This window comes from Pseudophryne corroboree, chromosome 11 (genome assembly GCF_028390025.1).
Source record: "Pseudophryne corroboree isolate aPseCor3 chromosome 11, aPseCor3.hap2, whole genome shotgun sequence".
NCBI lineage: Eukaryota > Metazoa > Chordata > Amphibia > Anura > Myobatrachidae > Pseudophryne > Pseudophryne corroboree.
This window is the reverse complement of record NC_086454.1, coordinates 62,898,369-62,914,375: the sequence shown is the minus strand read 5'-3', so window position 1 is coordinate 62,914,375 and position 16,007 is coordinate 62,898,369. Positions and strand designations below refer to the sequence as shown.

At 42.7% G+C, this 16,007-nt stretch overlaps 1 protein-coding gene across 1 annotated transcript in view; it reads right to left on the bottom strand.

Annotated features, from left to right (window-relative positions):
* LOC134968838 (ras-related and estrogen-regulated growth inhibitor-like) overlaps positions 1 to 16,007 on the bottom strand; it is a 99,796-nt gene that overhangs the window by 24,625 nt on the left and 59,164 nt on the right. The window contains exon 2 of the mRNA XM_063944351.1: positions 5,345 to 5,401. Within this exon, the coding sequence (XP_063800421.1) occupies positions 5,345 to 5,401 (57 nt within the window). The remainder of the gene's footprint in view (positions 1 to 5,344; positions 5,402 to 16,007) is intronic.

The window sequence follows — 16,007 nt, the reverse complement described above, 5'->3', positions numbered from 1 at the left end:
CTCATGGAGTCTGTTTCTGATCGTTTGAGTAGACACATGCACATTTGTGGCTTGCTGGAGGTCATTTTGCAGAGCTCTGGCAGTGCTCCTCCTGTTCCTCCTTGCACAAAGGCGGAGGTAGCGGTCCTGCTGCTGAGTTGTTGACCTCCTACGGCCTCCTCCATGTCTCCTGATGTACTGGCCTGTCTCCTGGTAGCGCCTCCATGCTCTGGACACTACGCTGACAGACACAGCAAACCTTCTTGCCACAGCTCGCATAGATGTGCCATCCTGGATGAGCTGCACTACCTGAGCCACTTGTGTGGGTTGTAGACTCCGTCTCATGCTACCACTAGAGTGAAAGCACCGCCAGTTTTCAAAAGTGACCAAAACATCAGCCAGAAAGCATAGGAGCTGAGAAGTGGTCGTGGTCACCACCTGCAGAACAACTCCTTTATTGGGGGTGTCTTGCTAATTGCCTATAATTCCCACCTGTTGTCTATTCCATTTGCACAACAGCATGTGAAATTGATTGTCAATCGGTGTTGCTTCCGAAGTGGACAGTTTGATTTCACAGAAGTGTGATTGACTTGGGGTTACAATGTGTTGTTTAAGTGTTCCATTTATTTTTTTGAGCAGTGTATATGTATGTATATATATATATATATATATATCTTTTATTTATTATTATTTTCGCCAATTATTTTTTGTCAATGACTAGGTTAATTAACACTTTCTCCCCAAAACACCAGAATGAATGTAAGAAAGATGGATGATGGGGGAAGGGGGGGGGGGGGGCACAACTTTTAGGAGGCAGATGGTCACATCCTCACCTCGGTAATGTCAGTGAGAATTTCCTACTGTTATGTGGGCCACTGTCAGCGCAGGACGGGCGGGCTGGAGGGAGCACGGTATGACGTCAGCACGTCACACCTCAGCTAGGAACACAGCACAGGGCGGTCAGGAGCACAGCACATGGTGGGCAGGAGGGAGCGCGGTGTGATGTCAGCACGTCACATCGCGAGCCGGACGATGCTGAATGGGGCTGTGTCTCGGCAGCGCGACCGTCCATTACCACCAGGAATTTAATTTTTACCCCATTTGGAGTAATTTACCACTGTTAACTGACCACTGGTCTAGTAAGATATAGGCATCACTGAATCTTCTTACGTTACTTCCAATTACTGCAGCATCTGCAATGGACTGGATTTACGCTATGAAATAAATGCAGGCACCGTCTTGTGCTTTACATAAAACATTATCTCTTCTCTTGGCATTTCCAGAACATTTCATTAGAAAGAGTAATCCAACCATCCAAGCAGCTGATTTAACAACTGTCCATAATTGAGGACAGGGGGGCAGGAGAGAAAAACTAGAGTTAGTAATGAACATGGTACTCATGTCTCTATTCATTGCTTTTTATATATATATTTTTATTTTAAAAACATAACATTTTGAAAATGTTAAGAAAATGTAAAGAAAAGAGCAATAAAGAGTGTTGAGCAAAGGATCAAGAACGGGGTCTTGAGAAATTCCTACAGGTAGAAATGGAGTACAGAAAGTGATAGTAAAAAAATGCACTGAAGAGGTATGGGTGAACAGAACAGTGCTGTGAAGATCAAAGAGTGAAGGGTGGCTAGAAGAAGAGGGTAGCTCAAGGAGAATGAGTAAGTAGAAGAAGTGATCATAGCCATGGATAAATCATTGGTCACTGTAGTGAGGGCAATTTCTGCGGAAGCATAGAGGGCAGAGATTTGATTCCAGAAAGAGTGAAGAAGAGAGTGAGTGGAGAGTAGTAATGAATCAAGTTGTTGTATACAAGTAACTAAAAGCTTGCAGTTTGCGTCAAGTGGTTTTAATTTGAGCAGTTTATAAAAGAAAGTTTTCAGATTCAATTAGTGCCTGGACGTTTTTAACAGAGGCCTTAGTCACATGTCAAGCATTGGTACATTTGCCCCTTGTTTATTTTAACCACAATAATTAAATTGCTGAAAGATATTTAGTTATTTTCCTTCTTTGGCAGAATAAATAGCACCCACTGATTTCCTAGTGGGCAGGTTGCATTTTTCATTATGGAGAATAAAAGCACTTTTACTAATATTTTTCAGATATAATCATTGTGGACTGCTGTAGGTGGACTTACGTTAATGATATGGTTTTTTTTTTTACAGTTGTTTATGTTCTTCACATCTTGCTACAACCATCTCCCATATCAGTCTATTACATATACATCTCTCACAGTACCCCACCAAGAGCCACAACAAAGTCTTCATCCCACTCGGATTCCTCTACTACCTATTGTAAGTAACCTATGTACATCTCTTCACCCAAATGGGATAATAATCACTTGTTAAAGCAATATGGGGCTGATGCAGAGTTGAATGCAAGTTGTTTTTCTGGATTTATCTTGCCCACTGCATGCTCTGGAGCTGAGATTATGCAAACACAGGTGATGCTGAGTCATATGCAGCTTGGTCCTTTGGATGCTCTGGGCACTCATACAGCATCTCAGAGCCTCTTCGGGATGCTGTGGGTAGTGCCGAACTTCCCGGGGCATACATCCTGCCCTTTCAGTGTGAAGTTATGATGTCATGGGCTCAAGGGGCAGGGTGAGCACAGGGTACGTTGCCACCGTGTTTTGGCATTGTGATCTAGTACTAGGCAACATAGCCTGGTTATTCGTACCCTGGTGGTGGCAAAGACTGGGCAACATACTTAGTCGATTCCACAGCCTAAAAGTAGCCCATCAGACCGTGAATATGCCTGTTTCCAGATGGATCTTTTGTGCTATTGATAGGGCTGGCATAGGCAAATTCAGTGGAGGGGGGGGGGGGGGGGGGTTACGGTTGCACGGAAACCCCCTTCCTTTTGGCAAGTGGCTCAAATTATGACAACAATAGTAATGGTAAATAATACTATTACTAGAACTGCCGCCACATCATGCAGTTTTTGGGACAGCAGAGCTGCTGCACATGCCCAGGGGTAGCAGCTTCTTCTAGTTTCTTCAAGTTTGCTGTGTGTGTGGATCTGAGTCCTCAATCAGTGCACTGGACCAAAGAGTAGCTACCAGAAAGAAGAGACAGGAGCATTACCATAAAATGGAAGAATGTGTTCTTAGACAGTGCATTACTGGTTCTATTATGTTTGTGTATTTATTTATTATGGTATGTTTAACCTTTTTCTGATCACTTATTTATATTATTTAAGTATGTTTGATAAAGCCAATACTAGTATAGACCATCTTTAGTGTTTAATATAAATACTGTATTCCATACAGTATACAGTGTATAAAAAGACCAATGTTCAGAGTCGTTACTAGGTTCTTCTACCGCTCCCCCAAACTCCTGCACTTGCTCCAATGTTCCGCAGAGTGGGAGATTGTGGGATTGCATTTGGAAACCCCCCTCAAGAAATCCTGCGTTTACCACTGGCTGGTGCAAATGCATACTGAGAATGATGAAACCAAGCATACGGATAGGGACAGTTGGATCACAAATATGCACCCAAATCTGCATTCAGTGGTAATACACATTTATTTCCATGCAAGCAACATGGAAGCAAATACGGGCGCCTGGTGCTCAACTCTGTATCAGCACCTACAGTCACCTAAAGGTTTGTATATATCTTTTACATGCTCTCTTCAAGTATTACCTTCTTATTATTTCATATTATTATTATTATTATTATTATTATTATTATTATTATTATTATTACTAGGTTGATATCTGTGCTTCTCAGCCATGTGTTTAAGTCATCAAAAGATTTGTTTTGCTATTTCTATAGCTCATTGCTAAAAATCCACATGGGATGCAATGTATTCCAGGGGACAGCTGTACAGCGACATAAATAAGCATATTTGTCAGATTTTATAAATTCATTATTTAAAAGCACAGGAAAAAAAAATAGAAAAAGCAGATTCTCTAATAAGAGAACAAGTTACATTTATCTCAAGGTGACAGACCCCCTACTATTTAATTCTGATTTCAACTGCTATGCATACAGAATCTATGCAGTAACACAAAGTAGGGGGGGGGCATTGTCCAGGGGCTTTTCTAATGACAATGACTGATTGTCTGATCATTTAATCAGTGTAGCAGAGTCTGGCAAGTAGTAAGAAGTATTATTCAAGTGGAAAATCACTGCAGCCATGTTCACGGGCAGCTGGCTAAGAAACAGATTTTTGCTCTGTAATACGTGGGAGTTAAAGCAATGGAGTTACAGATTTACCACATTTAGTTTTTATTTACACAAACAAAAATGTTTCAGACCTGCATGCTACTTGACAACTAGCCGTGTATGATATTGTATACATACCCCTATATCAGCCATCATTGTTCTATATTATTTTTATATATATTTGTCCTCAAAAGAGAGACTACTGGATACTTACACAATAGAAAAAAACTAAAAACAAAAATAAGTTTGCCAGAAAGCATTTTTAGAGGTGTCTGACTTTGGTCAGAGAACCTACTGTATTGGTTGACATGAAAAAGGTCGTAGGGTCAAAAGATCTACAGGTAAAAGTTAGACAGTAGAAAAGGTTTACAGGGTCAAAAGATCTACAGGTAAAAGTTAGACAGTAGAAAAGGTTTACAGGGTCAAAAGATCTACAGGTAAAAGTTAGACAGTAGAAAAGGTTTACAGGGTCAAAAGGTCAACATGGAAATGGTCGACACACAAAAAGTTGATACATTTGTTGTGTGTTTTTTCACTTTTTGCACACACACACACACACACACACACACAAAAAAAAAAAAAAAACATTAGTGTACTGCTTGCCATGCTATGGGGAAGGTAATTCTTTCCAATCGCAGTCCACATGGATGGTAACGGATGAAAAAGTAGAAAAAAGTTTTTTTTAAAGTGTGTCGAGCATTGTCTTGTCGACCTTTTGAACCTGTCATCCTTTTCAACCTGTTGACCTTTTGTACTGTCTACCTTTTACATGCCGAGCTTTTGACCATGTTAATCTTTTGTGCCTGTCGACCATTTGGGTCGACCTATTGACTGTCAACCATTTTACTGTCGGCTTATCAACCGGATACTCCTACTTCTGACTTGTGACATTCCATAGGGAAACACAAACAGCAGTTTGAACAATGCATCATGCAACGCTCATTACTGTCATCTTGAATTTTAAATGTATTTTTACTCACAAATATTAAAAATAAAATGAATGTTAAAAATATTCTTTCTTAATTAAAGTTAGTAACACGAAGATAGAAACAAATAGATGATAGACAGACAGACAGACAGACTGACAGACAGACAGATAGATACTAGATAGATAGATAGATAGATAGATAGATAGATAGATAGATAGATAGACAGACAGATAGCTTGCTCTTTGGTGATTTCTACTTACCAAGCGTTGGATCGTAATCTCCGATAAACCGTTTAGTGATGAACCTGACAGTCAGTGCTAATATGAGAAAGAAAGATATCATATTATTTAGTTACATTAATGATATGACACATGGACAACTGTACACTTCAATTTCAAACTACAGTAATAAACAGCAGCAATCGAACAAGGTGACATTAAAAAACAGTTGAGCTCATCAATGTATTGATTTATAGTCAGTGAATTATTTTATCTTATCCGATATAGCAGATACATTTAAAGTAGTAAATCTCAGATTCAGAATACATATATGTAACAGCTGCTTCACTCTTTTTAAATCTTCAACCAGCAAAGGATCAGACTATAATCATAAATACTCGTCTAACAAAGATGCAGAGATAGTGTAGTATTTTATAATATTGCAGGGCCATAACTAGGTGTGTGCAGATGGTGCTTTGCCCGCAGCACATTTGCCCTCTGGGCGCTCTTTTCCCACACACCCCGAGTGGCCGCATATTCCCCTGCTGACGGCCACAGCCGCACCCGCTCCCCTGTGCGCTGTCCGCAGCCCCAAGCTTCGACCAGCGGGAACCTCTTCCGCTGGTTACAGCATAATAGTCAGCGCTATTATGGCAGAGTCTGTCCCCGTGTGCTGCACTCCCGCGGCCCACCCCTCTCATGTCCTGCAGTGAGTTACGGGTCAAGAGCTTATACACTGCACTGCACTCCACTCTTCATGCTCCACACTCTCTCTCCTCTCCTAGAGGGCGGTAAGGTGCTCTACTTGACATATTGTGTATAAGGGAGTCTAGCGGGTGTAATGTGTATAATATGGTCTACATGGCATAACGTGTGTAAGGGGATCTACCTGGCATAACGTGTGTAAGGGGATCTATCTGGCATAATGTGTGTAAGGGGATCTACCTGGTGTAATGTGTGTAAGGGGATCTACATGGGGTAATGTGTTTAAGGGGATCTACCTGGCATAACATGTGTAAGGGGATCTACCTGGCGTAACATGTGTAAGGGGATCTACCTGGCGTAATGTGTAAAAGTGGACTCTACCTGCCATACTGTATAAAAGGGGACTCTACCTGCTGTAATGTGTAAAAGGGGACTCTAAGGTTGACATGGTCAAAAGGTCGACACTTGCAAAGGTCGCCACTGGAAAAGGTCGACTTGACAAATGGTCAATACAAAAAAGATCGACACAACATTTTTTTATTTTTTGGTGTTGTTTTCCCCGTCACAGCACATGGAACCCCAATTAGTGTACCACATCCCCTAGCATGACTTGCTTCACTACGTAACTCTAATATTGAAGGCACTAGATGCATACTTGGCCTACAGAGATACGTAAAGCAAATACAATTAAAATGACTATGCCTATTTTGTCTTATTTTAGGATTATTCAGGTGCAGATTCAGAATAGTGTCACCAGGGTACTTGCTTCCACTTCCCATCATTTTTTGAGGTGCAGGAAGCTGTCAATAATATATTGGGCACAAGCTGTAGAACACGCTGCAGGCTTTGAGGGTAAGCTTCTGGCCACAGGAGGGCAGTACAGTGCAGGCAGCAGAGAATAATGTCCACTGCTTCGTTCTTTCGGATTAGGTGAGCACAGAAAGGTCATGACAGCAGCAAAGACGGTCAAATCAACCGTGTCAACGTGTCTGGGCAAACAAATGGTGTGCGAATGTTGCCACAGTGGTAGTGAAAGTGCTGCAACCTGAACTTACAAAAGTTTTTATACACTTTTATATACATTTACACTTTTATATAACTTAACTCTACATATTTATTATTATTATTATTATTATTATTATTATTTTTAGTTTTCAAAAATGGTAAATTAGTCCATAGAGAGAGAGTGTAGAGCAGATAAAATAAATGTAAAGCCCTTCTGTTTTGTAAAGACTATTGCTATAATTTATGCAATATTTAGCGTATTCTTTCATTAACGGCTAGTGATACTACTGAGGTATTATTATTGTTACTATTATTAACCTTTATTTATGTAACGCCACACGTGATCCGTAGAGCCTTACAAAGTACAAAAATAGAAACAGTATAGACAAAACAAGAAAAGTAGTGACTCATAGGGGGTAATTCCGAGTTGATCGCAGCATCAAATTTTTTAGCAGTTGGGCAAAACCATGTGCACTGCAGGGGGTGCAGATATAACATTTGCAGAGAGAGTTAGATTTGGGTGGGTTATTTTGTTTCTGAGCAGGGTAAATACTGGCTGCTTTATTTTTACACTGCAATTTAGATTTCAGTTTGAACACACCCCACCCAAATCTAACTCTCTCTGCAAATGTTATATCTGCCACACCTGCAGTGCAAATGGTTTTGCCCAACTGCTAACAAATTTGATGCTACGATCAACTTGGAATTACCCCCATAATGCAGAATATAGACGTGGTTTATAAACATTGCTGCAATAGCTGGCCTAATAAAGTAAAAAAGCAGTAGGGCGACAGGACATGTTGGGGTAGGTCCGTTGTAGGCTGTATGGAGGAGATAATGGTAAAAGTGAGCGAAGGAAAAGATCATGAGGGAAAAGGGCTCTGCTCATCACAGCATACAGTCTAAAGGGGATGAGACACCACAGGTTGCTTTCTGATCAAAAAAGATTCAGTGAATAAAATGGCTGCCCCCGCTGTGTGCTAGTGGTATGTGCACTTTCAGTTAATATTTTGCACACAAAGTGAGGCATAGCAATTGACTTAAAAGTTAAAGTACCAATGCTATATACAGTAAGCAAAATATCCTAAAAAAAAAACCGCTCAGTTTAGTGAATATACCCACTTCTCATTTATCTTAATGTGGTCAAAACAAAGATAATACTGGTCTCATTATATTCTTTCACTTGATACCACCATTTTATTTTCAGATTCCTGGACAGGGGGTGTGGCCAAAACCACAGTAGTGTTACCACCATTTTGTCAGATTTCAGGTTATTTTTTTCACCACTCTAATAAAGACAGAAAAATGGATTTATGGGGTCATAACCCCACCCCACCCCCATGCTCCTACATAAGCCATAGCCCCTTCATACCAATTTATATGGTATCACAGCTCCCTCATGTCCCTGCATATTTCATAGCACCCTCAATAATGCCCTTTTATTTGGCACTGGACCCCCTTATATGTCAGTACCCCCTCATGCTGGTTTATATGGCATCATCATATCTCCCTCCTGCCCATACATAATCCAAAACCACCTCAGTTATTCAGTTTTATTCGGATTAAGACCCCCTCATGCCTCTATATATGCCAGAGTCCCCTAATGATGGTTTATATGGCAGCAGAGCCCTATCATGCCCCTACATATTGCAGAGCACCCTCAGTAATTCCCTTTTATATGTCATCATCAGATAAGCGTATCTATAATGGGTGCAGTGTGTGCAGTGCACATGGGCCCCGGGGTCCAAGGGGGCCCACACCATACACCCTGTACCCATGTTCAATTACTTACCTCTCCTGAGTCCCATGTCAGCATTACTGCTACAGCAGAAATCACTGGGATTTGGCCATTTTCCCAGTGATTAATGCATGCGTAGTAGAGATCTGTCACCAGGAACATGGTGAGCGCCATGTTTCCAGAGACCTGCACATGCACAACAGAGGTTAGTCGATGGGAACATGGCGGTTGCCATGTTTCCGGAGACCAACGCATCAGCAGAGTCTACTGCGACGCAGAGGGGGCACGCATGAAATGTGCGCACAGGCCCCCTCCTCCCATATACTGCCCCTGCATCAGATGGACCCCTAATGCCTTTAAATTCCAGACCCTACTTAAGCTGCAATATATGGCATCAGATCCCCCTCCTGCCCTTATGTATGCCAGTAGCCCCCTCATGTCCCTTCTCTTAGCTTTAAACAATCATCACTACAGATTATCATTAGAAATGAGGGCTAGCACGTTAACCTATATCAACTTACTTTTCAGGTGATTCCATGTGAGAGGTACAATACATGACATACAGAATAAATAGTACTGTATGCTAATTCAGAATGTTTTTTTTTTGGTTCCAAATGGTCCTGCAAACTTTAATGGACAATTATCATAAACTATGTAGTAAGGGAACCCAGGTCACCTCAGTCTGAACATCCCCCCCCCCCCCCCACACACACACACACACACACTTCCTCTTTCCCACACACAGTCACACACTCCGCCCAGGTCCGCACAGTAAACAGCTCTTTTAGCAGTTTCATCCTATTTTTTGCTGACCGCCCACATAACAGATTTACTTGTCAGAGTTTATTCTTACTACTTTTGATCATCAGAATCAGATAACCTGCATCTGAAAGTATTTCTCAGAAATGGGTTGGCTTGTTCTGATTTTAATAACTTACTTCACCCTTACCAAATAATGTCCTTGACATGTGTCTACTTTAGACTACTTTAAACATGCTGGGGTTTTTTTTTTAAAGCTGTGTATACAGTTCATTATTCTGTTCTTCCCATGTAAGAGAAGGGTTGGAGTTATTTAGGGTCAGAGGTTCCCAAACTGTGTGCCGTGGCTCCCCGGGGTGCCTCGGGACACTTGCACGGGTGCCCTGGGTTGGTGGTCCAGGACCAATTCAAATTATTCATGGTCAATATAATAGGCAAAACCAGTGCTGGTGGCTGCCAGTCATAAAATATGTGGTCAAATAGAAGCAAATCTTGTCCCTCACCACACATCTGACCCTAAGGATGACATATAAACGCGATCTACTTAATGTAATATTTCTTTCTAAATTTCTCAATAAGAAATTATTGGACTAGGGGTGCCGTGAAAAAAACTCTGATATTCTAGGGCGCCGTGATTCAAAACAGTTTGGAATCCACTGATTTAGGGTTATCACCTGTCCAGAATTACTCCGGACAGTCCTCAAATAAGGACATCTGACCAAAGTCTGGAGACTTGCTGACAGATTATCTAGTTTATGAAATACAAATCCCCAAGGAAGGGGAAGGACAAAAGAAACCAGGTATAATTCAAGGTGCACTCTACCCAACTGACAATTTTGAATATAATTTAACGAGAGTGTATATATACACTCTCGTTAAATTATATTCAAAATTGTCAGTGGGGTAGAGTGCACCTTGAATTATACCTGGTTTCTTTTGTCCTTCCCCTTCCTTGGGGATTTGTATTTCATATCCTTATTTAAACCAGGTGGTAGCACCTTTTGGAGCCTTCAACCCTTCTGTTTCTCACATACATGTGTGAACCCCCAAAACCAGGGTTTGAATGGATAGAATGAAAGGCACCCCAACTTTGTAACGCAAACTATCATTAATTAATCTCGGTGCGGGTTACCCTCCAGTACTTGGTAGGAGCTTTTTGCTTGACCAGCACTGGAACTTCTTGATAGATTATCTAGTTTGTTTATGTAGAACTGAAACAAACTGGTACAAGCCTTGTACGTTTCCCATGAAAGTCACCAGCATCATATTGGAGTTTGCTTTATAATGTGTTCTGCTGATCCCTGCGGTACATCCAAATACGATCACAATTTGCTGAAACACTTCCATAGATTGATAAGCCTTAATGCAGCAAATGTGAGAGAGGGGTTGTGTAATCCTTGCAGGGACTGGCTAGGGGATACAGTTGTTAGGTCAACACAACTTAGGTCAGCAGTCATTAGGTTGACCACTAAAGGTCGACATGCATTAGGTCGACATGGTCATTAGGTCGACATGTACTAGGTCAACAGGTCAAAAGGTCGACATGAGTTTAAAAAAAATTGGACTTTTTCATACTTTACGATGCATGTGGACTACAATTGGGAACAGAAACCTGTGCCGAGCGTAGCGGTAGCGGAGCGAGGCACCATGCCCTAAGGTTGCGAGCCATGCGAGGGGAAAAGGTTCACTAATTGGGGTTCCCCGTCACTTTACGAAGAAAACAACACCAAAAAATGCGCTCGGCACAGGTTTCTGTTCCCAATTGTCGTCCACATGGATCGCTGCATCCCATACATGCAATATATTCCAGAGCTCGGTGCAAATGCAGCAACCGGCTAACCCTCCGAAATGGCATTTTTCAGAGGTTTGGCCGCATTTTTAGCGTTGCTGCCTCCTGCCCCCAGTATCTGGCAAAATCCATATTTTCTATGATTTCTCGCAGAGAGCTATAAAAATAGGCCATCCTACTGCACCCCACCAGGGGTTGGGGGATTGACAATGCAACCAATTAAATATTGACTCTGTACCTCTGGTACTAAAAGGTTCAGAGGGACGTTACAAATTACTTATCTTGAATTTGATTCACTGTCCTAAATTTCTTGACTCATCACACATACAATAATCGTTTTATTAATTGGAGTACTAAATAATTTTTATTTAGATCACTGTTTTGCATACCTCCCAACTTTCATGATGATCAAATTGGGACATGCGCCCGAAAAGGATGTGTGGTCTCAACCAAGGGTGCGTGGCTTCACAGAAACGGCGTAATCGCCAGCCATGCTTCCCGTTTTCATCACTGCAGGGGCAGCTGCTGTGAGCTGCTGGTCATGCCCCCAGCTATCCTGCCTCTCGTGAGTAGACGATGTGCGCATGTGCTAAGCGGAGCAGCAACTGACAGGGGCCTCTCAACTTCCCTCCCCACCACGGGACACTGCAGCGTGTGGGTGGGACAGCGGGACAGTGCCCAAAAAACGTGACTGTCCTGACAATATCGGGACAGTTGACAGGTATTGTATTATAATGACACTGCTTGGCTTCTTCTGAAAATCAGACCATTGTTGGGTGATGTTGGCAGGGGCTGAGCGGAGGTGGCTCACTCCTGGAAGAGGCGGGCTCTTAGGCAGAGCCCTTCCCGGCAGGCAAGAGGGACAGGAGCTGTGACGCAGACTCTCTGGTGAGAGTGAAGGTGGAACAGAGGAGGGCCTGACCTAGTGTCAGACATGCAGTGAGCAGCCCCCTGAGCAGTAAACCATTCCCTAAATGAGCAGTATACAGAGAGAAGTAGGCTTCCCCTGTAGTAATTAATGGGACACAGCAGCCCTCCAAGGCGAGGAGGTGTTAGGAATAATGGGGGACATTCCGAGTTGATCACAGCCAGCAACTTTTTGCTGCTGCTGCGATCAACTAATCTCCGCCTATGGGGGAGTGTATTTTAGCATAGCAGAGCTACGATCGCTTGTGCACCTCTGCTATGCTTAAAAAGTTTCCTGCAAAACAAGACCAGCTCTGCAGCTACTTACCCTGTGCGACGGATCCAGCGATGAAGGTTCCGGTCCTGACGTCAAACATCCGCCCTCCGTTCGCCTGGAAACACCTGCGTTCTTCTTACCACTCCCCGAAAACGGCCGCCAACGGTGAGTATCTGCCCCGGAACGCCTCTCCGCTGTCAATCTTCTTCCATCCAGCGCTGCATCTTTATTTTTCGCTGGGCACTCCGTTGCCTGGCGACTTCTGTCGCCGGGCAACGGTGCGCGATGCGCACGCCACGCATGCGCAGTTCCGACCCGTTCGCACCACAGCGAACACCCGCTGCGTACGAACGGGTCGGAATGACCCCCCAATATGACCTCACAAACAGCTGACAATGCTAAATTCTTTTGTCGTATAAACAACCCTTAATGAAGTCTAAGAACACAGTACGCTGTTTACTTAAGAAGTACCGTAAGGGTACGCTAGTTGCGTAACGATCGCTCAGCCGTAGGCGAGACGCTCAAGCGTCACGTTCGCTCACGGCCCAGAGATCACAGGACAGCACGTTATTGGCTATGATTAGAGTAATGATTCGCTACGGCGTAGCGGACGCTCGAGACCACGAGGAGATCACCAGCGGCGCAGACGCTCACAACGCTATACCTTTATGACTAAACCTTTTATCAATGAAATACACAGAATACCTTAATGTGAATACAGGGTGTAAGTGCAACCTTGTGTAACCTGACTAACTACAAAGCTGCTTGAGCGTCACCGACGCTCAAGTGAACACAACACTATGAGAAAATACACAGATACCTGTTTAGGGTCCAAAGCCTATTATCTGTATTATAACTATTATACTTGCAAAAAGAATCACAGTACAAATGATACACTACAATATAACAGAGACTTCCTAACCAAATAACTATACAAGAAATACACTACAATACTATGCTGACCTAATACAATACAATACTAGTCAATGGGAGATACGAGAGAAAGAGAAGAGAGAGAGAGAGAGAGAGAGAGATTGAGAGAGATTGAGAGAGATTGGCTCACAGTAAGACAATATGATTACGGAGAGAAACTTACGCACAAGGGTAAACGATCGCATGCGCCTGGACATCCAGCACCCGATTTTCAGCAATGAGAACCGTTGAAGAGTGAGAGCTGGATGTGGTCGGACTGCCTATTTATGCCCCACACACAATGCAATCTTACAGTCCCTACAATCCCATTGTCCATTGGACGAAGGAATTCGGCCCTGCATCATAACAAAAGGTCATAGGTTGATTCATACAGGTGGGCTGTGACGATTTCCAACAGCTCAGGTGGGTGGGAAACTGGGTTTCCCGCCGCATACCTGAGTATGAGTAAATAATAGAAATGGACATAAACTTCTTATGTCCATAACTATCCGCACGAGCGATTTATACGCTCCAAACCAACACCGGAATATTGCTAATTAAATACTCTTCCGATGGGTACCAAACACTGCTGTATGACTCTTGTCAGACCCTTCGTACAATACAAAGAGGAATTCCTCCATTCCGGGACTTTCTATATTAACCAAACTTTCAGAAACTATCAAAGGGATCATGATCTATAAACTACATTAATTGTGAAAATATGTAACGAATGAGTCGCACGCTACGACTACATAAACTCTACCGTAAATACGCATACCGTGCGCCCGCGGGTGCACGCTATTGCGGGTATGCGCCTTCACGGGAGAGCGTACGCATGCGCAGCGCAGACCAGTGTGCGGTGCAAATATGGCAACGTGCATAGAAACATTTTTCTGACTTTGACAGTCCACCCTTTGGCAGTCAATAATAACTGCCACTTTCTAAAACATTTCAAAAGGAGAAAAAATGTAAGTCAGGGGTTAATTGATTTCCATGGTGGGGTAAGGAAGAAGAGAGGAGTAGGTGTGAAGAGGGTATGACCTAGTGAGAAAGCAGAAGCATGTGTGTATGAGTCCATGTTTGGAGGGTCATGTATCATCGTGCCGTACGTGTGGTAAATCAAGCTTCGAGGTATTGCGAAGTATACATTTGAATTCCTTCTTATCCCGTGGTACAGGTCTGTGGATGGGCTGTCAAACTTTACCGAGCTCATTTCGGCTTTCAGTTGTAACAAAATGGGGATGCACATTTTAGTTGATGATACATGAATGGGGGAAGTATGTGGTTGCTGATATCTGTGCCTGTATTCCCTATCGACTATGTGTGTCATTACCTGAGGGTTGTAGAAATGAAGAAAAGACATAATTACGGTAAATGCGGTGGTATTCTATGTCAGGGAAATGTACATCTGTTGTTGAAGTTTTGTTCGGTATCTGTTGAGAGTCGTCTTCTTTGCGCTGTATTGCTCCTTGGGCATGAGCAAATAGCTTTGTCAGTGCCATCAGATTTACAAAAATGTTGGGCTAGCGTGAGTTTAAGAATACTAGGGAAACTGGGGATCCATGGCAAAGTTCATCAAATGTCCATTTCTCAAGTGGTCAAAACTTCATCTTTGGTGCTTGTCTGTTGTCTGTATAGCGTCTCGTCAACTTCCTCGTCCAAGGGGGTCTTTGTATCTTGGAGAAAAAGCAGAAAAACAGGTGAAAGAAACGGACCTTATAATCGCATTTTCATCACATCATGGTTTCTATCATTGGGTCATAAATCAAATCCAGGTTAATTACAGTTTCCTCACTCCTCAAGCTCATCACTCTTGTACTTTGTTTGCACCTCATTAAAGCCTGCCCGCATCTAAATATCAATCCAATAAATATAACAACACCTAAGATACATAGTAGAAACTTTCCAACATCCATTATGACTCCTTGAGCCCAGTCTCCCAAACCGGAGAACCAATTTCGCGGGTTCAACCATGACACCCAACTAGTCAGCTCATTACCTACAGCAGCAAGAGTGAGATTGTGTTTTCGACGAAATTCCCACTTCAATTGGAGAATATCGTCCATCTTTTGGTCTATGACCTCTACCGGATCCTCGGTGCTATTTGTGATATACGTGCAACACTTTATGCCGTACTGTGTTGCCAATGTAACACAATATCCGCCTGTTACTGCTGTAAGATAATTAAGAACCATCCTATGCTGAACTAGTTCTGTTTTATAAGCTTGAAGTTCTCTTCCAGTGTATCTAAACGTGTCATCATACATTTCAGTGATATTATCTAACAAATTGGCGAGTGCGGAAATGTATCTATAATTCATCACTCCTCGAGCGGTGCGAGTGAAATCTAACGCTACCAGAACCTGAATCCCGGTGGATTCATGGATAAGATCAGAGGCCGGATGCTCTAACCTTTCTGACAGTTGTCTTTTAACTCGGTGCTCGTAATGAGTGTGGGTATAAGGAGCTTGGGCACCACGGTGTATGTCCTTCATTTTGTCATGTGTAACAGTCATCACTTCAGGCAATACCTTTCCAATATAACACAATCCTTCAGAGTTTGGGGCAAGCCACTTGTACGCCTTTCTCCCGCATATGAAATATGCGTCATCGG